The sequence below is a fragment of the Delphinus delphis genome, chromosome 5 (assembly GCF_949987515.2).
Source record: "Delphinus delphis chromosome 5, mDelDel1.2, whole genome shotgun sequence".
NCBI lineage: Eukaryota > Metazoa > Chordata > Mammalia > Artiodactyla > Delphinidae > Delphinus > Delphinus delphis.
The window spans coordinates 92,100,673-92,123,725 of NC_082687.1; the positions used below are offsets into that span (position 1 = coordinate 92,100,673).

At 36.9% G+C, this 23,053-nt stretch overlaps 1 protein-coding gene across 2 annotated transcripts in view; it reads right to left on the reverse strand.

The window, feature by feature from the left end:
* The window catches only part of SLIT2 (slit guidance ligand 2), a 380,715-nt gene that overhangs the window by 58,291 nt on the left and 299,371 nt on the right, over positions 1-23,053 (reverse strand). For both annotated transcript variants that reach the window (XM_060012751.2, XM_060012750.2), the window contains 9 exons: positions 21,394-21,537; positions 17,312-17,455; positions 15,591-15,757; positions 14,561-14,693; positions 11,353-11,421; positions 8,627-8,698; positions 7,862-7,933; positions 5,995-6,066; positions 3,096-3,259 (listed from right to left, as the gene is read on the reverse strand). In XM_060012751.2, the coding sequence (XP_059868734.1) occupies positions 3,096-3,259; positions 5,995-6,066; positions 7,862-7,933; positions 8,627-8,698; positions 11,353-11,421; positions 14,561-14,693; positions 15,591-15,757; positions 17,312-17,455; positions 21,394-21,537 (1,037 nt within the window). The remainder of the gene's footprint in view (positions 1-3,095; positions 3,260-5,994; positions 6,067-7,861; positions 7,934-8,626; positions 8,699-11,352; positions 11,422-14,560; positions 14,694-15,590; positions 15,758-17,311; positions 17,456-21,393; positions 21,538-23,053) is intronic.

The window sequence follows — 23,053 nt, forward strand, 5'->3', positions numbered from 1 at the left end:
AAGATACTATTAATGAAGAAAAGGTCAAATCAATTAGACAAATCTTGAGTTAAACAGACATTTATGCGTGTATGTATGTTTGTATTCACTGGCCTTCTGGGAACATTTAACAAATTAATGTGGGGACTTCCCTGGTAGCACAGTGGTTAAGAATCCACCTGCCAATTCAGGGGATATGGGTTCAAGCCCTGGTCCAGGGAGATCCCACATGCCGCAGAGCAACTAAGCTTGTGCGCCACAACTACTGAGCCTGTGCTCTAGAGCCCGCGAGCCACAACTACTGAGCCCACGTGCCACAACTACTGAAGCCTGTGCACCTAGAGTCCGTGCTCCACAACAAGAGAAGCCACCGCAGTGAGAAGCCCACGCACTGCACCTAAGAGTAGCCCCCGCTCGCCGCAACTAGAGAAAAGCCCGTTCTCAGCAACGAAGACCCAACACAGCCCAAAATAAATAAATAAATAAATAAATTTTAAAAAATTAAAAAAAAAAAGAACTATCTTCATGGAACTCTAAGATTTAAGAATTGAAGATAAACACCAGCATTTTTCAAAGTGGAGTGTGAGTATCCCTGGGTACAGAGAGTGTAACAGAATCAGTCTGCAGTTGCTCAACTTGTCTGTATACTCTTTCTAGAATCAATCTGCCCAATAATACGCCTACAAGTAAGTTTTTATGCCAGTTTCTCCTCCCCTATCTCCCCTTTGACAATCATCTCCACCTTACAAAAAAATGATATACTTCTCAGCCCACCAGAAATTTACCATGGGGCACTGCCCCAAGGAAGCATCTGTGTTACAAAAGAATAATTTAAAACACTGGTTATTTGCAAAGTCTCTTGCAATCAATGCACATAATCCCAGAGAGGCATTTCCAATAAAATTTTAATTTCAATTTTGAATATAAATATTAGCATATTGATAAATAATTATGCTGTTGCAATCAGTGTTGCATTAAGCATTATTGACAATTAATTCTAATAAAAATTTAAAAACTCATAGATCTTTAGTGGTAGGAAATTTTAAATATTCAAATTATATACATATTTTTGGCAGTGAAGAATGATACAATTCTCTGAGGTACTGGAAACAGAAATTCAAGGAGAAAAATCGAAGTTCGAGGAAAAAGAGCAACATAAAATATTGAGGATCTTGTTTTTGTTTCTTTTAAAATTGGCTGTGATATTTAGATTCCACAAAATACATTTAAAAGAATAACGGAAGAGTGTTGTTTTAAGATATCAATATTTACAATGCACTGTGAATTACATCTCCTGTTACCATTTATAACTATGAAATAACATCAGATGACCACTTAAAAATGTTTGGAGGAGGGAATACAGTTTTTGAAAATTCCTTCTTTCACCAACAGAACATAGCATGCCATCCCGCATCATATTTTTGCTGGTGTTTTGAAATGTTATAATAATAAAAATGGCAGCTAACCTATACTGAGAGCTATTGTGCGTAAGGCAGTAAGCATGTTTTATATATATTAAATAAATGAATCCTTTTCCCCCAACTTTATTGAAAAATATTTTACAAATATAATTGTATGTACTTAAAATGTATAACCTGATGATTTGATATACATATACACTGTGTAGTGATTAACAAGAGCAAGATAATATACATCCATCACCTCACATAGTTAACTTTTGTGTGTGTGGGGGGAGAATGCTTAAGATTTACTCTCAGAAACTTTTAAGCATCCAATACCATATTATTAACTATTGCCACCATGCTGTACATTAGATCCTCAGAACTTATTGTCCTTATAACTGAAAGTTTGTACCCTTTCACCAACATCTCCCCATTTTCCCTCTCCCCCGGCCCCTGGAAACTACCCTGCTATTCTCTGTTTCTGTGAAAACGACATTTTCTTTTCTTTTTTTTTTTCTTTAAGATTCCACTTATAATATCTCATCTAATCTTAAAAAAACCTTTCTGGTATGTATTATCATCACCTCTGCCTACAGATGAGGAATCTGAGCCACAGGCTGGTTAAGCTAGTAAACTAAAGTTACATAGCTATTGAAAATTGAAGCTGGGATTTAGTCCAGGTGAAACCAGGCTGGTCTTCATTCTGTGATTCACTGCACACTATTACCTACTTAGATATGTTTTCCCACCTACATGATCAAGTGTTGAAAGCTTATCTTTTCAGGTAGGTCTGCAACTTTCTCTATGCTCCACAATACCCAAGGTTTAGTTTTACCAATAAAACAAGTTTAATAAGCATTTGCTGCTTACACATTTAGAATTTTTAAGAATTTCTCTCCTCCATCTAATAATTAAAAGTGGCCCTCTTGAAACATCGAAAATTAAGGATTATAGTGACCTTCTACCCTATTTTTGGTAAGAAACTTAAATCCATATATTTGACTAGAAAAAGTGGAAAGATATACAAAACAAGTTTAATAGTGATTATCTTTTGGTATTGTCATTAACTGTTAGATTTAGATCTTTAGTTTCTTATCGTTTACATTTTCCTATTCTTTAGATTTTCTATGTTGGGCATAGATTACTTTTGTAATAAGAGAAGAAAATATTTGTTACTAAGCCACTGTATAGAATTCACAAGTACATAAAACAAAGGGAAAAGAAAAGGATTCAAACAAGCAAGAAACAGCACCATCAACATAGGAAGAGTGAAGCACAGGAGGTGAGTCGGAAGGTCTGGCCTGAACACTGGGGAGGGCTCATTTCTCCTTACCTGGAATCAGGAAGCCACAGGGCCCTGGCAGCCCTAGGAGCAGGGTACACATTCAGACAAAGCAAAAGCAAAATATTTCACTTGTTAGAGGCTATGAGAGGAATTTCCAGAAATTGTGTACTCTTCATTTCTCCATACATTTTAAAGAAAACTTAGTCATTTCCAATGGGTTATTTCTGTGATTTATTTCAAAATAAATTCTTTCCTTGGGCTCCTCATATAACTGCTCTGTCTTCAACAAGTATGGGAAGAAACAGTAATTATTTATTGGAGTTTTTCAGCTATACCCATGAAATCTAGCAGCCCATGGTTTTCTTTTTTCTTTGAAATTAATACGATGAAGTTTTATTTACAGAAGTACAACTGGTTAAGAACTATACCTTGACATGTAAATTTTTTGGAGGGAGTTGTGAGTAATAGTTTATCTGCCATTTCTCCAGGACCAGCACAGCGAGCAATTCCTGGTTCTTTGTATTCCGACTTTACCCAGTCGGATAACCACTGCATGTTACAATCACAGTAAAGAGGGTTGGCTCCAATTGCTCTGTAAAACAACACAACAAAAGCACACACAAGTATGGAAGCACCGTTATTATTTCCTAAGGGACCATAATTTATGGTGATGCTCAGTAGAAAATCCCTATAGATTTATTGATAAAAATTTAGAAGAAAAATGGAGGCATTGGGGATTCCCCATTTTCCTGAATTATGTGCAACTGCGATTTAGTGAGTTGTCACCAGTGTTAACACTTACCTGGCTTTACAAAGTCTCCTTGTATTTGCAGACAGGTTTATACTGTGTGCAAGCACATGCCAAATGCACATTAACACTTCCTTCATTCACCAATGATTTACTTAGAACCCAATCATTATGCCAGGTTCTGGGGACCCAAATATGAATAATATATTATTTTTAACCCCAAAAAACTCCTTCTGCAAAGGAGATTAACATAGACTCATACATACAAGTAATTTTCATTAGAAGTGGTATAGCAGAAGAATTTACAAGATAACTATGAACAGAGGGTGACTCTTCTGGGAGACTGGTGGTTTAAGAAGTCTGAGCTTTTAGATATTTAGTTTCAAGTATGTGGAAAAGGTTGGAAAGGATGTTTCAGGGTAAAGGACCAGTAAAACGCAAGAAGATAAGGAAGGGCATAAAATAATAAAGACGCATAAAGCTACTTCCCCAGAGCTGATTTGGAATTCCATTGGATGTTTGTCCCTTTAAAGTTTTTCATTTTAGAACTTTGGTTCCTACTCACATAAGCAGTTGTAGTGATAGGAAAAGTAATCAAGATAATGCTTGATTATAAATGCTAGCTATTTATTGTATCATTATGATACACAGGAATTGTGCTAAGCCATTTATATGAATTACCTCATTTTATCCTAAATAGAAACTCCATGAGATCAACATTATTAACAACCCATTTTACAGATTAAAAAACTGAGGCCAGAGACGTTAACCAATGGATTCACAAATTTGCCAAGCTTGGGCACGAGTAGTGTGTGCATAAAGTAGCATTTAAAAACTGATTAATGCTGATTTATAATTAACTTCAGATTAGTAATGTTTCTAGGTATATAGTCTAAGCAAAATTATTCTTCTATGAAGAGACTTTCAAAATATACTTACAAAACCGTAATACTTTATATTGCAGCTGTTTTAATGCCAAACTCTAGCCAAGAATTGAAGTAAATGTTATGCTCATATGTATGTCAGATTCAAACCTTTCTTTTAAATTGAAAATGAGGAAAATGATGTTTTTGAGTCATTTGATCTCATCTCTACTGACATTTGTTAAGTCCTTACTATGCCAGGAGAAACAGTAAAAACTGTGAATGGAGCATAGCTCTCTCTGGTCTGGGGTGTAAAAGACAATTGCATAAAATGAAATACATGAAAAATAGGATGCATGACAAAGAAGATTCAAATTGCTCTCCCTGTTGGGGAGGAGGGTCACATAAAGGACAATCCTACTTAGCTCAAGCAGCACCTTTCCCGTAGCCTTTCCTGATTCATCATCCTAACACTAGCTGAACAGCCACGTCCTTCTCTAGGCGGCATTCCCTGCCGCAGTGCCGCAGTCCTGCACCCCTGAGCCAGGGGTCTCATTTACATGGGATCTCAGGAAGTGACTTCCATGGAGTTTGCAGAGAAGTGGCCCTGATGTCAACTTTGAGGTCGGAGCAGGGGCTCACACATGAAAAAATGGAGGTCTTGCCTCCAGGGACCTAGTAGTTTAATGTAATGGAAGGGATATTGACAGCAGCAGTCCCATTGACAAAAACCTACACTGATAACACAGCCCCTATAAGGGAAATTCAGATGTAGCATGATTGACTAATGGTTCCTATTCTCTGCCCATCCCCTTCTCTCAATTTTCTAAACTTCTTATCTTCTTGGGGTTTGGTAGACTTTGAAGAGGAGGGCAAATCCAAGAAAAAATATGGCAAGTAACCTCTTCTGGAGAACCAAGGGCCAACTGATATTGATATTTAAGCTGAAGCAGATAACTGTCACCAGGTGATGCCAAACTCAGCCTGACCTAAGAAGGCTTTGGATTCTAGGGCTGTTCTCTGAACTTCCTTCCAATTTGCCAAGGCCTTAACACTACAGCTAAAAATAATGGAACAATGGAATTTAACCCAGTTGTGTGCTTTGGACCTCATTATTAAATTGTTTTATTGTACTTCCAAGAAATATGGAGGTACAAACAGCCTGCTATGAGAGAGAATGCAAAGGAAACATATTTCAGCCAATATGAGGATTTGGCTGTTTCCCTCTCCCACACCACAATGTCTTAAATTTTGTCTAATTTATTTCTGCATGGTGCCACAGTCAGTGCTGAGTAATATTTGCTAAATAAATGAATCCAGTTTGAGCAAATCAGGATAGGCTTCCTTGAGGAGGTGATATTTGGGATATGAGTTGGAAAAGCAGGGTTTGGGCAGACTGAATTGAAGGGGAGCTGATATTTAGAATCAGAGAACATTAAAGAAAAGGCATAGGCTAGGAAGTTGGGGAGCCATGTTTGTAAGAAGAGACATTTTTGAAAGCAAAGAGAGCTCAACTAATGGGGAGTTAGGGCCAAAAGGATAAATTAAGGGTATTTTGTAGAAGGCACCATATCTAGGTTGAAAATCTTTACATCTTCTTTAAAGATGGAATCAATCACATTTTATGATGTGACAATAAAAATGGACCATTTGTTCCAAACTCACTTGCCAGGGAGAGTTTGACCCTAAACCCACATTCATGAACTAGATACTCACAGGTGTGATAATGCAGAAAGATCGTTGAAAGCACCTTCAGGCACAACTGAAATGTCATTTCCATGTAAAGAACTAAAAGCAAGAAAAAGCAAAATTAAATTTCCTATTATTTCAGGGAGTTCAGAAAAATCCCCATGCATATATGAGACTTTAGTTTATAACAAGCTTTTAAAATTAGTGTAGAAAAGATGGTATATTCAATAAATAGTCTTTACACAACTGGGTATCTATTTGGGGATGCAGAATGTTAGTTCCTTCTTCACATCATATGCATAAAGTAAATTCTAGATCGAAGAGTTAAATGTAAAAATAAAACTGAAAGTGTATTAAAATATAGACGAGCTCCTTTTTATAAACATGGGATATGGAAGGCTTTTTAAAGCCCTATATTCTAAAACTCAGAAATCATAATGGAAAAGAGTGATAAATTTTTGACAATGTAAAATATATCCATAATATAAAAGATTACAAAACAATAAGATCCTACTGCATAGCACAGGGAACTATATTCAATAGCTTGTAATAAACTATAAGGGAAAAGAGTATGAAAAAATATATACATCTATATGTGTGTGTGTACATATATATATACACACATACACACATATATAACCAAATCACTTTGCTGCAACCAGAAACTAACACAACATTGTAAATCAACTATATTTCAATTAAAAAAAAAGATTACATATAAAAAACAGAATGGGAAATATCTGCAACATATGTAAGCTATAAGGATTAATTCCTTTGTAAAAAGACCTGCAAACTTAAAGTCAAGTGCATAAAGGCAGGTATGTTAATAAGGAAAAGACAAAGTAACCACAGAAAATGGGAACTGATACAATCAGGCTCATAGAATAAGAAATACAAATGCTCTATAAACAAAATATACTCAAATGTTCTAGTAATTGGAATTGCAAATTAAAAGAGGAATGAAAAATAATGTTCCATCTGTCATATGACAAAAATGAAAGGATTAATAATACTCAATATTTACAAGAGTGCTTTGAAATAGGTACTCTGTTAAAATAGCATTGGTGGAAAATAAATTTGTAAATTGTTTGGGGGAAAACAAGGTGACTACTTTTGGTATTCTCCTAATATGCTTGACAGTAAGATGGATGTATAGGATGTTCATTCCAGCACTGTATAGAATAACAAAAATTTGGAATCAAACCAAATGATAGTAAAGATGAGGATGCTTAAATAATTTATGGTCCCTTCATTCTATGGAACCCTCTTTACCAGTTAAACAGTTGAGGAATATTACATATGATGGAATGGAAAGTCTAAAGTCTAAAGCATATTGTTAAATAAAAATAGTCAATGACAGGCTAAGAAAAACCCTATTTATGGTTTTTAAGTTATACAGCTGTAGGCATACATATATAAATACATAAAAACAAACATAAAAAAGGACCAGAAGAGAGCACTGAACTGTTTACGTGTCAATTCTGGGGAGAGGATTGGGATTGAGGACCACATTTTATTTCATGTACTTTAAGAGAAATTTTGTATAGTAAAAATATGTTGTATTGCATTATATAACTTTTAATGAAATTAAAATTTCCTATATTTCTTGCAAAATTAGTTAGATCTATATAAAACTACATCTTAATATCATATTTATCAAATAAGTCACCCCAGCAACAACATGTTACAAAAGAGAAAATTATGTTGTCCAAGTAAAAGCTGTTGAGAATTGATACCATAAGATAGAATTTTCCCATTTCCAAATTTTTAGTAAATCCAAATTTATATAACCCCAAATACCCCAAAATAAACAAAGCAGTTAAATCATTAAAAAGACAACCCAAAATCCAGATGCCTGAGAAAAGAAGCATTTTGTTAAACATAAGATGCTTACAGTAATCGAAGAGACTTCAATCCATCGAAGGTTCGAGGAGGAATGCATCTCAAACGGTTGTAACTAAGAATTCTGAAAGCACACGTAAGCCAATTTGTTTTACTCAAGTATCCCCAAATGGCCAAATGTCATTTTTAAAAATAAAGCAATTAAGAAAAGGGTTACTTTAGCATCTTATAAATTGAGAATATTGACGCATATCCTTTCAATCTTTGTGCTGTTTCGCCAATACAACATATTTATTTCTAAAATACAGTCTAGAATGCTTCCTACCACTGCTGTTGCTGTTGCCTCAACCATGTCCTTCCTAAGGTGACTTCCTCTGAAAGTCTGTCTTAAGGATCTCTCCCAAACCTGCCACAAATGCAAATTATTCTTTGTTTCTTTTATAGAACCCAACACTTTTTTTTTTTTTTGCGGTACGCGGGCCTCTCACTGTTGTGGCCTCTCCGGTGGCGGAGCACAGGCTCCGGACGCGCAGGCTCAGCGGCCATGGCTCACGGGCCCAGCCGCTCCGCGGCATGTGGGACCTTCCTGGACCGGGGCACGAACCTGCACCCCCTACATCGGCAGGCGGACTCTCAACCACTGAGCCACCAGGGAAGCCCCCCAACACTTTTTATACTATCTGTATTTGTTTACTGAGGTTTCTATTTGTCTGTTTCTCCCAACAGTATTAACATTCCTTGAGGGCAGAAACTGTCTTGTTTACCAGGAATGTCCAGTGAATTAAGGAATTAACTTAGTACCACACTTCCTACTCACAAGGTGAGGAGCTGGGTCATGTTGCTGAAGCTCTGGTTAGAAAGGGTGCTTATTCGGTTGTTACTTAAGTCTCTAAAAGAGAAAAAGAAAGAAATGGAGTCTACTGTTACCATAGAAATTGACATATTAGTGATTCTTAGAAAGAAAAAGTTCTTCTTGCTCACAGTTATAGCAGCATTGTTAGGACTCAGCTTTTATCTGAAAGTAACAAAACATTGGGTAATCCTCTGGGGTAGACTGTAATGTTATTCATAATTATTCATGCCCAAGCCTGCTGAAATTAGAAGTGACTATGTGCCTTGCTTTGGCCAGTGAAGTGTGGGCACCAGCGCTGGTTTCACTTCAGAGCAGAAGCTTTAGAGCTGAGACTCTTCTCATATCCCTTTGCTCCCACCTCTGCAAGGCTCCTATGTTCCACAGAGAGGCTGTACCCATTGCCTGGTCCCAGGGCAAAGACACGTGGAGGCCATTCACAACAGACACATTTGATAGGTGAGAAATAAACCTTTGTTCTTGAAAGTTCCATCAGTTACACATACTTTATCTTCACTGTCACATACAAATATTCAAACTGGATAACTGGAAGAATCCCTCATTTAGTTACATTACAATGCCATCATTAAAAACAACACCATAATTAAAACTTTGACTGGCAAAGTCACTGGCCCCTAGATGGTCCTTAGTAAATGTCTGTTTAATAAATGATAAGTAAATGAGAGAGATGTGGAGTTTTTATCAATGCTAAATGGGTATTTATAAGTGTAATTTGTACTGCAGGTTGTAATTTATATTCAGTGAACTTGATCTTATTTTTATTATATATAATATATACATGATATATATAATATAATGACATATAATACATATTATAAATATAATATTGTAATGTATAATGTATTTTAATATATAATAACATCTATATAATGACATATTATATATGTTTAGCATTTTGCTTTAGAAAAAATTAGTAAATATATACATACATTCACTCACATATATACGACAATGGGATACACATATTAGTGAATATTCACTAATTTTTATCTAAAGCAAAATGCCAAATATATGACTAAAGGAAGATTCATGAATAAATGGAAGATTATGGGTCATAATTTATGTTCATCTATGTCTCTGTGTGTATTTATGTTCACTATATTTTTCTGAAGCAAAATATGTGAAGAAATGCAAGGTTCAGAAAAGCTGCTGAAGATTATCCACATTCCTTTATTAAAATACCAAAGTATCAGTAAAATGGACCAATGAAATTGTGAAAATGGCAGGAATGTTATAGGAGCTTTATAATCCATCTTCTTAGTTGCTGAAGTACTATGGCTAAATTTAAAAAAATAAATAAATACATCGATACTAGCAGAAGTTACTTGCCTAGAGTTGTATAATGAGTCACTGGTAAAACCATTTCTGGATCTATAAATTCTCATTTTTTCATTTCCAAACTGGTTTTAAATAATCGCATGCTGTCTCACAAATGACCCAATTCTGCTGAAGTGACCCTTTGGAAGTTGCAGCAATTTAATGGTTTATTTAACAGAACAAATGTATGTAATCAGTTCTTGCTGCTATTAAATAAATAACTAGAGGCAGAACAAGATATCTTAGAGGATGTTCTTTTTGCTTAATTTAATCATTTGTCATTTAAGCAGTTCTATACACTTCCTACGAAGTGTTTGGTTTTTACATACATTTAAGGAAAGCTGAAAAGGATCAACAGCCTCCACGTGCTTAGGGTAAACTTCACAATGAGAAACATGACATTTTCTGCTACCTAGGTTTCTAGAATTCACTAATTAGGAACAAACCCCGTTTTTTCTAGGAACACTGGAAATATAAGACAGCATATTTACTCTAAAATCAGATAGATGTAAAAAAGTATTTCCCTTTATATCCATTATTGTTGCTGATTTTTTTGTTTTGTGACAAGTTTTATCAATTACCAACAAGGCTACTCTAAGTGTGACATTATATATAGTAAGATTATATCTTTTTAAAAATATAGTGTGCATAACTAGATTGAAATGAAATGTTTGTATGTTTACATATAATCTTGTATTTACAACTTAAAGATTGTAAAAAATTGTTTACATAATGAAAGAGAGATGCTACTTTAGGAGGACATCAAACCAAACTGGTAAAAACAATTCAATGTTTGGACATTTATACTCAGAATGTCAGTATCTTTGTCAAGTTTACTTAAATACTATATGAGTAAATATGGATTTTATAAAATAAATTTTAATACTGGAAGCCCATATGTTAATTCATAGTGTATTAAATAAGAAAATCAAGCCTAATAAACTATATTTATAATATATTCTCAGTAAAGCTATTACTATCTACTCTGTTTTATTTAAAGTCGAGAATAAAAACATTGTTTTCCATTTTTCTCTCCTTGGATTGTCATAAAATAGCTCATATTCATCTTCAATAGAAGTATGCAACTTACTGCCTTTCTGTAATTCTCTGATACTTAGACTTCATTGTATTTGTACTTTGAATAGAGGAGGACCTTTTTCTAGGACGTACCATTGCCTGATTGATATTCAATGAAAGTGTGGCTAGTGATCCAGAACCACAGTGAGCAAGAAGGGAAGCATCTAACTGAAGATGATTTATATAATCTGAAAGGTTCACTAAATCTTCTGCCCCTTGCTATCCCCATTTTCATGAAATAAAATAAGAAGTCAAAGACAGCAAAATACATTACTCACATAAGTGTTAAATGCTTGTAGTTAGAGAGTTCCTTAGGAACCAGTGTAAACTGGTTTCCATCCAGATACCTGAAAACAAAGAAACAATATTATTTTTTTAAGAAGTAACAATAGTGAATCCTCAAATAGTTGAACAATATTTCACTCTCAGTTGAAGCAAGGAAACACTTGGAAATTTCAGCTTTAAGATGTCATGTTCCCAGCTAGGACTGCTATTTAAGAGAAGTAAAAAACCACAGTTGTCCAATCCAGCAGAATTCTTTTGTGGATTACTTAGGCTAAATTATAAAACCAAGGAGAGACTGGTGAGTCCGATTCCTTGTGGTTTATCTAAGAAGGAAAGGCATGTATCCAACCATTTGTGTGTCAGCAAGAAGGGTCATTCAATCGCCTATATTTTAAGTCAGTCTTCAGTTCACTTGTGTTTATGTGGAAACAACACCATGAAATGCATTCACTACTGGCAGAAAGTTGCTACCACCAGCAAGACCAATCTTTGCTGCCTTACTTTGTATTAACACACTTAGGAAATAACAACGGATGATTCAAAGGATATATTTGGGAATTTGAATGTAATTAGATTTCAGTTAAAAAAAATCTTAGAAACAGTTCTACCCTTGTACATCTGCTTGGTGATATTAATTTTAGAAGGTTTCATAGAATATCACAACATTTATCAAGTGCACAAGTACAGCACAGTAACGATACAGTAATAAGAAAATAACCACATGTAAGTCAAATTTCCCTTTCTGATTAGAGTCAGAAGAATGATCAGAAAATAAACAGTCTTTGGGCTAACAGTCAAGACACAGAAGTAAATGAATGCTTAAAGGTATATCCATGATGTCACAAAAAGAAAAATAATTTCATCTCCTCCCAAGGCTGTTCTTTCCCAGAATGTAGACGGTGATGGGTAAAAATGTCTTTCAGCAACTTGGGCCATCTGGTTATAGATGTGCCCACAAACTATTCTGCCACATTGGGCATGTTGCCCACCCTGCCCCAGGGCTGTGGCCTATCTCCAGATCCAAGGTTGAGGTTCGTATTTTTGCTGGATATAGAAGTAGCTGAGAAACTGCCTAAAATAGCTATCTATTTCAAATACTTAAAAATGAAAAAAGTTATATAAAAGGCACAAGTTATCAAAATATGTAATGAACATGTGATTAAGAGTCAGGCTTTTTATGACTTCTTATGCCTATTCAAATTTTCTGACTTCATGTTTCAACTTCTCTCTCCCCTCTTTCTTTTCTCTAGCTAAGCGTTTCTTGGTACCACTAGAGGGAAGCATAATCCCATGTACTTCAGCACTTTTCCTTTACTCTAAAAAGCATCCTAACACAAAGCTAAAAAGGTTCAGAATGTGCACTATGAATGCTTACAAGTAAAACAATCTAAGAGGGAAACTATATGGAACTGATTAAAAATAATGGATACCATTTTTCAAAACTGTCCACCACTACATACTTATATTTGCCAAATTCTTTAATAATTTAATATAATATGCACATGGAAATTTTCTAATACATGCATATATGTTACTGGAGAGAGGGATCCTGCTGACTTGGTATGCTTCTAAGAATAAGCTCTTGGGGAGGTAAAGCTAGAATTCACAGGAGATGAGTTAATGTCTTCCTCATCTCTAAAACGTATTTTCTTTAAAAAAAGAATTACTTTTTAATAATTTGTAGAGGAATAGATTGAAGACTCGACTGTCTGACAGAAGAAACACATAGATGGCATAGACAAATGAATCAAGCAGGTTCTCAGAAGTAATTTAACAAGGAAATTAAAAGACATTTAAAATTATTTGATGGGAATCAGGTAAAAGGACAAAGGCATGGGTCAGTTAAAATGGTAGAAGGAGGGATTTAGCATCAAAGGTGATCTAAATGTTATGCTGGGTATTATGTCCTTGGCTGGGGTGTTGTTATAATCAGTATTTTGCATATAGAATACTCTATAGGCATCTATCTTCCCAACACTGGATGGAGGGTAATCTTCTGAAATAAATACATATCAAAATAAGAATTAAATCACACACACACATAAAGCAGTGCTTACAGTTAACTAACAACTGTGATTGGTAACAAAAGAGAGAAACTGAGCCCTTTACAACAGTTCAGCTTCAAGAGGGAAGGTCACACACTTTTTCTCAAAGTATCAATTCAGGACCAAATTAGAATTCATAGAACTGCACATGATTTGAATATAAGTTCCTTGATAACTGAAGTGGCATCTTCTTGAACCCCATTGCCTATGTTCCAGGTTGCCAAAAGTTTATCAAATCTGCTCCTTTGCAATACTTGTACATTTGTGCATGAATTACAGGTAAACATCTGCCTGAATTACATTTTTGATACATGGTTTCACACAGAAAAAAATAAACAGAGGCAAAATGACTCAATCGCATATCAAGCATTTGTCCATGGTTCTTCGTATAGAGATAAAGGAATGAAATGGAGGCTGCATGCACCATTGTTAAGCAGCTAATGCTTAGGTTTATTCCATTCCACACATAAAGCATAAGGCAGCTAAGGAAGTGTGCACGGTGCTTAGCATCTTTATACGTCTATATTGCTATGTAATTTGTAAATATCAGTTCTGAAAATATTAGGGATAATTGGCCCCATGCCCTTCATGATCTAAGGGACTCTGATTCAAGTCCAAAGGGCAGTATCTCCTTTTAAGGGTAAAGATTATGTCAGCTCCTTCCACACCCCACGTATTTATGTATCCCTTGTGTGAGATATTCTCCAAGGGGACACACGGTAAAGAATAATCAATCATATGAAACATCCCAGCCACCATAGATAAACTAAATACATAGCATTTCTTAAGGTGCATTTGATGGAACATGAGCATTGCAAGATACTCCATGAGAAAAGGGCTATGGAGACAACAAGTATGGGAACTAGCTTAGAGTTTAATTTACATCCTCTCTCGGAGCTCACACTGCACACTAGCATAATAAAGGCTCTGAGAAATCCTACAGCGAGAAAAAAGAGAAACACACAACCAGCCTTTCCCAAGGGGACCTGAACTAGCTTTTATATTATTTGCTTAGAGTTTTCCATGATACTAATGAATGGCCCACAAAATGAATGCTATTTGCAAACAAGACTCAAAAGAGTTTTGTTTGGTCTCCATTTCCCTTGGTGTGTGAAATATTAATCCTTCAGGAAAGGGAAAGACAGGCTCTACTTACAATTCAGTGACATCTCTTGGAATACCTTTGGGCAAGACCTTCAAGGCTTTGTTGCTACATCGGACCACCGTGTCCAAGCAGGTACACTCCGTAGGACAGCGAGAGAGTGGGGAACAACTATTGTCATCATTTCCTAAATTGCCAAAAGAAATACAGTAAAACCCAGATTTGTGGCTTTGAAGATGCTAGAAGGGATTTTATGCATTTAGCTTAACAAACACAAGAGTCTTCAGCCATATGATGACTTATGTATAGGATATTAAGTATTTACAAATCGACACCATACATTCTGTGCAGGTCTCTTTTCAGACTGCCTAGGGCAGAATTCCATAAAACAATTCACAGTTTGTATTATCAATATGATTATAATGTGCTCTTTGTTCAGTTGTTTATACAAATTATACTTTTAATCAGAATATGTAAACTGAATTATGGAGAGATTGAAAAGAGACAGACAGGAAGAGACATAAAGGGACAGATTAGTTTTACATGGTTAGCAAAAAGTATATGGGCCCCTCATTTGAAACTATAAGGCTCAAATGAGCTCTTCATTTATTGCCAACAATTATAGAACCTATGTTCTACCTACATTACAGGGCTATTATGAGAATTAAATGTGATGATATACAGAGAGTACTAAAAAGTGAAAACTATTATTCTTGTTAGGTTTACTAGAATTTCTATTTTATGAGTCAATTGCTTTTATCATTGGTAGTTAAATGGCAATTACTAAAAGAGATGCTTAGAATAGTAAAGAAAAACAAAAATGAAGCTATTTAAATAGTATCAACCACAAGCTGGAAATTAGAAAATCTTCTAAAACATTCAGAAACACAAACCAAATAGAGCTAGATGTGAGAGTACAGTCTGAGCAAGTCTGTTGCTAAAACAAAACAGCAAAAACAAAGCAAAAAATGCATAATAACTGTTCATTGCCTGAACTATGATGTACTGTCTAATTATGCCCCACAGCATCAGAACAATCACCAGAGAGTGTCTGGTGGTCACAGACCTGGCCAGGTTTTCTTACCATCATCACAAGTGAAGTCTTGAATGGCAACATCCTGGATGGGGATTTCTTTGAGGAAGTAGGGTTTCTGACATCGAGGATTTCCCGTTACAATTCTTTTCTTCCTGAGCCATTCTCCCAACCAAGCCAGGTAGCAGTTACAATTAAAAGGATTGGCCAAGAGGTTTCTAAGCGCCACAAGCAAACAATGCAGAGATCAGTTTAGAGGTTCGCTTTCTGACTTCTCAAAACCCCATGCTACCATTTTCCCGTACTGTATCTGTTGGAATGATTCCTTCTTAGTCTTTGTATTCACCCCACCCCCAATTCATGCTCAATCACACACAACATATGGGATGCGTTCTTTGACTGAAATATCTATGTTTGGAACTTAAAAAATAAGAACAATATTTTCATATAAGAATTCTTCAAATCATTTCATATGAAAAATAAAGTGAAGGTGGCAATTCAGGGTTTAGGCAGTGAATCCTGATAGCTATCTCATTTAGAGATAATTTAGACTTGTCAGAGATCTGACTTACTGTCAAACTTCCCTACACTGATAATGCAGTAATTTAATATAAAGATGAAGGCTGATTACCTTATATTATTGAGTTTAACCTGACAACAGCTATTTCATTAATTTGTCATTTCAAGATTTCCATCTCTTATTTGCTCCAGAGAATAGGTTTCCCATCTGAACTGACAGCTGAGTTGATTAAATGCCAGTTATAAAAATGAACTTACTTCTACAAATCTCAATACTTTTGGCATCTCACCACTTCAGCACAAACCTATTGACAATCCCATTATTTATAAACATGCCATCTTTAATATGCACAAATTAGTCACTTGATGGAAAATGTCACATTTTATGTGGAAAGAGGATTAAGTACCTTACTGATGGATGGTTGCTTCCCTCAAATTATTTCTTCAGGGACTTGAGCTACGTTGAACATGATTTTTTTCCTTCTAACTACCTTTTCAGTTAAATTAGTATTTTTAGATGCCACCATTACCAGGAAGCCATATCAGTTATAAGGTTTATCATTTCAAACACTGCTTTTTAAATACTGACATACAAGGGGCCTGAAACACTTGGAAAGTTTGTTTGTTTTCTGACACTTTCTGAGTTCTATCTGTAGACCTACAAATATTCTTTATTCTCCAACCGTCCACATAAAATGTGCTCTTGGATAGGCTCAGCCTATTTCTTTAATACCTTCTTAATATCACAGTAAATGCCCTCTGGTGAGCTTTTATTGTTGGTCTGGTCATCCTAATATAACTCCTGTCATTGTGAATGATCCTTTTGAGTACAGTTTGTTGGCAGTAACCCTATCAACTCTGTTTTTATAATACTTATATTGTGAAGACTCCAATGTGAGAGCACTGGGAAAAACAAATCTACATTTCTTTTATTTGTAAAAGAATAAAATAATTCTCAATCAAATTATAAGATTATCATTTATAAATTAAGCCACATCACATTGTTATAAAAACAAATGACTGAAAAATACCATGATTTTTGTTAAATTTTAACATAGGATAGTAGGCAATGTTTTTAGAAAAATTAAAATAAGTTTAACATGAACAAATTTGTCCTTTTTAAGAAAAGTCTAAGTCTTTGATCTCATTTTTATGAAATGCTTAGTAATACATTAAAATCTTATCAATAAAAGTAATAAATATAATACACTGGCTCGATTAATACACAAATGAAGACTATTTTTCATACTTACAGAGTAGATAAAGAATGGAGAGTATCAAAAGCCCCTGGTGCGATTGTAGTAATTTGATTATCATATAAAGAAAGCAAACGCACAGAACTGAGTCCTGTGAAACTGTCGTTCCCTACGCAGCTTATACGATTACTTCTCAACATCCTGAGGGAAAAAAATACAACATCATTAAGGAGATAAACTATCAGGCAATCGATTTTGCCTATCTTAAGACCGAAACAACCCCTCTTTGCAAATGTGTAGCATTCATCCCTGCTTTCTGAATGTTCTCCTGTCACTAGGAATTGCTGTAGATATGTACAAGTCATCCACTGGTATCCCTGGGAGATTCATTTCAGGACCTCCCGCGGATACCAAAATCTGTGGCCCTCCATATCCACGGGTTCTGCATTAACCGCGGATGCTTGAATCTGCAGATGCAGAACACGTGGATATGGAGAGCCGACTGTACGAAGAACCTTGTGCTAGAATAAAGTGCTTAGAGTTGTCAGTGACAACATTCAGTTACAAAAACTCATGAGCCTCAGCCCCAGCTTACGACCCCATCTAGGGAGGGCAGAATGTTTTCCTTTAATGATACAATTATGTTTGCACTATTACATAATGTCCTAATTCACCTACAGCCCTCTAAGCCCTTGAAGCCCCATGATTTATATATTCTAAGAAGCATTACATTTGCTGCTGAAGAGAAAGGAGGCAAAAAAGAATCAATAGCCACAGAAAATGAAGAATTGAGGGCATCTCAGGGACTCACAGCCAAGTCAATGTCAACACGGGCTGGAGGAGGCAAACCTGACTGAGCTTCCACAAAGCCTGAACAAATTATTTGTTTTGAGTTTAGACTTAAAAGGAGGCAATACTTAAGAGATCCCAGTTGTTCACAATAAAATTCCTCTTGAAAAAAATTCTGACCATTTTTTCTTTAGTCATTGCCATTAACAGGATTAACACTTTTGTCATTTCTTCATCACTGCTAAAATTTTAGCTGTTTCTCGATTCTTTTCCCAAAATGTTTATTTGTGGGGCTTAGAAAAGGAATGAAAAGCTTCTTAAACTCCCATGTAAAGATGAAGAGTTGCCATAAACTTTATTCAGAATTTCTGAAAAGTTAATATTTTCCTTAATGCTTCTAGACATGGGTTGATCACCCTGATAGAAGACTGCAAAAAGAACACCAAAGCATTCCTTTAAAATTCTAGATTGTCCTATAATAAATAAGAAATATCAGCTGTTGCATTCTGCTAAGTCGCAGACAACAAGAAAGGATAATGCCCTCCTTATCAAGGCATCGTTTTATGTTAGGAAACAAATGCACAACAGAAAAGTAGTCCTATCAGTACTATCCTTTGTCATAAATAGTAAAGAACATTTGGTCTTAATCTTGTTGGAGTCACGGACTCCTGGGAAAAGTCGAAAAAAGCTTTGCTTTCCGTCACTGGAAAAATCCACAAGCACACATATGTACCACATTTTGCCTGCAACGTCGGGGGTTCAAAGACCCACTGAAATATGTACATGTACGAACTAAGAGGTTTACTAGTCCTAAAGGGTTGAGAAGTCTACAGGCTGTGAGGAGGGTCTTGTCAAAATCTTTATAGCTCCAAGCTGAAAGAGACCACTTAAAGCAATAGCTATGTCCCAATAAACCCACAGAAGAACTGTTAATACTCCTAGCTTGGTCTAAATGATCTGTTTTGCTGCTTGAGGTACAGTGGGATTAAGTAGAGAGTCAGTGGGTGTCTGTCTCAGGTGCCAAAACACAAGAGGCACAAAAACATTGCTAGAAATATAACAAAGGAGAAGGCTGAATTTAGAGAGTTGTCTCACAGAGAGTCCTGTGACTGGGCGTAGCCAGAAAAGAATACTTTGATAAACTCTTTGGAGTGGTGCTATGGACAGAACTGTGTCCCCCTAAAATTCGTATCCTTAAGCCCTAACCCCCAGTATGACTGTATTTGGAGACAGGGCCTTTAGGGAGGTAGTTAAGGTGAAATGAGGCCCTAAGGGTGGGGCCCTAATCTGATAGGACTGGTGTCCTTAGAGGAAGGGGCACCAGAGCTCTCTTTTCCCACACAGAGAGGAAAGGCCACGCAAGGACACAGAGAGAAGGTAGCCATCTACAAGCCAAGAAAAGAGTCCTCACCAGAAACCAACCCTCTCAGCACCTTGATCTTGGACTTCCAGCCTCCAGAACAATGACAAAACAAATTCCTGTTGCTTAAGTCACTTATCTTGTTACAGCAGCCCAAGGCTATCTAATGTAGGTAGTTACAGGCTCACCCCTCATCCTCCCCTCCCCATCCCGACTCACACGGCCCCCTTAAGGAGAAGGTTCTAGTTACAACAGTCACTTGGCTACTATTTAAGAAGGGAGACTTTTGCCTGCTGCAGGATTTATGTTTTGCTGAGTTACCTGAGGCAGCTTGGGGGAGGGGAATAGGGGCAGGAGTAGATATAACCCCTACTTATAGTATATAAGTATATCTTCTCTGTCCGCGTTCTACACTCCCAGGATCTCCTCCATAAAAAGACCAAAGGGATATTTGCATTACATTTTGCATTTCGAAGGGACTCCTAGTTAGCCCATGGGAGCGGTCAGCAGGTGGCAGGTTGGCTGTGTTGGATGGTTCGGCTCCAGGCTACCCCAGGAAGCTCTCCTTTCATGGGCAGGGGCTTTTTTGAGTAGGATATGAATTGGGGATGCTGCTGGCTGGGGAAATGCCTTCTCCCTCTACATCTGATAAAGGGCAGGCAATGAACTTCCTTGGCTCTCAGTTACCCTGGGCACGAGGGCTCTTGGTGGCTGCATGGGGCAGGGTGAGGGTTTGGGGGAGACAGTAGAGCTTGCAATTCCCAAGGGCGTGTCTTGGTTACAAATAATTTCCTTCGTGTCTTCCAAAGGCTTCAGAGTTTCGTTGGTGTCTCTTCCAATGTTTAGGCCACCACTTTTGTCAAACATAATTTTATGCTTTATAGATTATGAAAAATATGCATACACACAGAAGAAAATTCAAGTAACTCAAAGTGTTGTCCTTACTCGTCAAGTCAAGCCCCATCTTCCTTGGCCAACAACCTTCTGGAAACACATAGGATTTCTTTTTCCCAACCTCCCTACCACTGAGTAAGTAGGCATACACTTAGCATATTTTCTTTGAAATAGACAGTAAAAGATATACCACCAGCCAGTTTCTCTCTTTTTCACTAAAACCTTGCAGGGGCAGATGAAGGCAGTCTCCAGCTAGGCTTATTCTGCTGCAGGTGTTGGAGTGGGTTCTGAAGCTAGCGACCTTGGGCCAAGAGAGAGTATTAGGTGGAGGTATTTGAGGAAAAGGAAAGAGAATGATTGTTCTAAGGAAGAACAGAGGAGCCAGATCTGTACAAGCACTGGAGCAAAGATAATCTTTTTTGTTGAAGATTCAACAGCCAGGAGAGGTTCTTTTGATCATTTGCAAGCGGCATACTGAAGTCAGAGGTATCAGAGTCAAGGACTGTTTTTTTTTTTTAAATAAATTAATTTATTTTATTTATTTATTTTTGGCTGCGTTGGGTCTTTGTAGCTGCGTGGGCTTTCTCTGGCTGCAGTAAGCAGGGCCTACTCTTGGTTGCAGTGTGCAGTCTTCTCATTGCGGTGGCTTCCCTTGTTGCAGAGCTTGTGCTCTAGGCGTGTGGGCTTCTGTAGTTGTGGCACGCAGGCTCAGTAGTTGTGGCGCACGGGCTTAGTTGCTCCGTGCACGGCCTGTGCGATCTTCCCAGACCAGGGCTCGAACCCATGTCCCCTGCATTGGTAGGCGGATTCTTAACCACTGTGCCACAAGGGAAGCCCCAGGGACGTTTGCCTCTACAAAATGTGCATGTGCATGTGTGTGTGTGTGTGTGTGTGTGTGTGATAGAGAGAAAGAGAGAGAGAGAGAGATACAGACAGAGAGAGAGACAGATACAGAGACATATCTAGAGAGACAGAGACAGAGCAGACATCGGGGGGGATGAGGAAAAGCAGGAGCTATTCCCCCTCCCAGGAATATAATGACCTGGGAATTACAATCCTGTGGTAGAAGAATCACAATGCAAATAAGAATACTTACAAAGTTTTGAGGCTTTCCAATCCCTTGAACATCTTATGCTGAACATTTTCCAAACGATTACTCGTGAGAAGTATTTCGTTTACACCAGCTGCGCCTTCAAATGCTCCCTCTTCAATGTCTGTGATCTTATTGTTGCTAAAATTTCTAAATAAAAATGGTTGAAACAAAATTTGAAACAATTTCTTTCTAACAACGAGGGCACTCGTTGATGTCTGATCATTTTCTTCTACTGAATGAACGTCTTCCACAAAAACTCTAAGCTCTTCACTGCCTGGCATTCCCAAGGCTCTGAAAAGTCACCACTTCCTGATTCCATCAAGCCAAAGTGATAATAATACAAAGGAGAAATATCTATGCTGAAAAGTACCAGCCTGATCAATGATCTGCCAGGGCCCCCAGGGATATAAAACTCTTGAGGTCAGGTACTGAGTTGTGTGAACTTTTATGTTTGCCGCCACACTTACTAAGAAACTTTTCAAAGAAGTGCCTGATTAAAACTGTTGAATGAATTAATGACTCAAAGAAGACAACTGGATAGAGAAAAGAAGGAAAGACTATGTTTGCATTTAGATAGCATCAGAAATGTATCTGAATCTGAGATTGTTCCCAGTTAAACTTCTCATGTAATAATATGTCAAAACAACCAACTTAACTGCCAGTATTTTGTATCATACAAAATACTAAGGCTTGCCCAGAGGGCAAGAACATCCAGTTGAGGTAACATCTTCCTATAGGTTCTCTCTCTTTCTCAAGGCTCACTCCAAGACCAGGGATGCCCACAGAACAAGGATCATTTTTAGGTACCATTTTATTCCTTTCAGAACACTGCACATAGCAGCTGCTGAATAAATATGTATTGAATTGAAAAGCATCTTAGAGCTAAAAAGAAAAAGCAGTTAACGTCAGTGAAAAAGGAGGACAGTTAAGAACTTAGAAACTCTTTGGGAGGCAGTGTAATATGTGGGTCAAGTGCACAGGAAATGCTTTCAGTCTGCTCTGCCACTTATAGCCTATGTGACTGTGGACCAGTTACATATATGAAAGCACAAATATCACAGAACTATGCTTCTTTCCTTCTCCTGATGTTTCCTGTTGTGTGGAGGGTGCTCCATGGACCCTCATTCTTGGCCTCTGTCCTGTCCCTCTTTCCATCCACCTTGGGTGGGGGAGGGTTACTGTCAGAGTGTTGCTGAAACTGCTGAGCTTATAAACTTATTTTAAAATATGAGTTGCGGACATGTAGTAACACAAATGAGCTATCAAGTCAGTTTACCAATCATTAATTTTGACTTTCTTCTAATGTAAGTTTAATGAAGCAAAAAGTCAAACAGTTGACATGAATGTGCTGAAAGAGAAATAACAGCATGGTTTGGGGAACAGTAAAGGAAGTTACAAACATTACTGAACTCATCTCTAATGCACTTAGTTTGCTGGATTCCTGCTGTGGCCACATAACAAACTAGCTGTCTGAGTTAAGGTAAGATGCTAGGGTTCTGCTACAGAAAACATGGTTGCCATCACTGGAATACATAGGAAAGAGCCAATTACTTAGGTTCCTCTCAGAGTTTACCCTAAATTCATGTCACAGGTAGTCACTGTATAGACATGTCTCTGAATCTTTTGTATTTTCCAATTTCCTACGAAATCTAAATAAAACTGC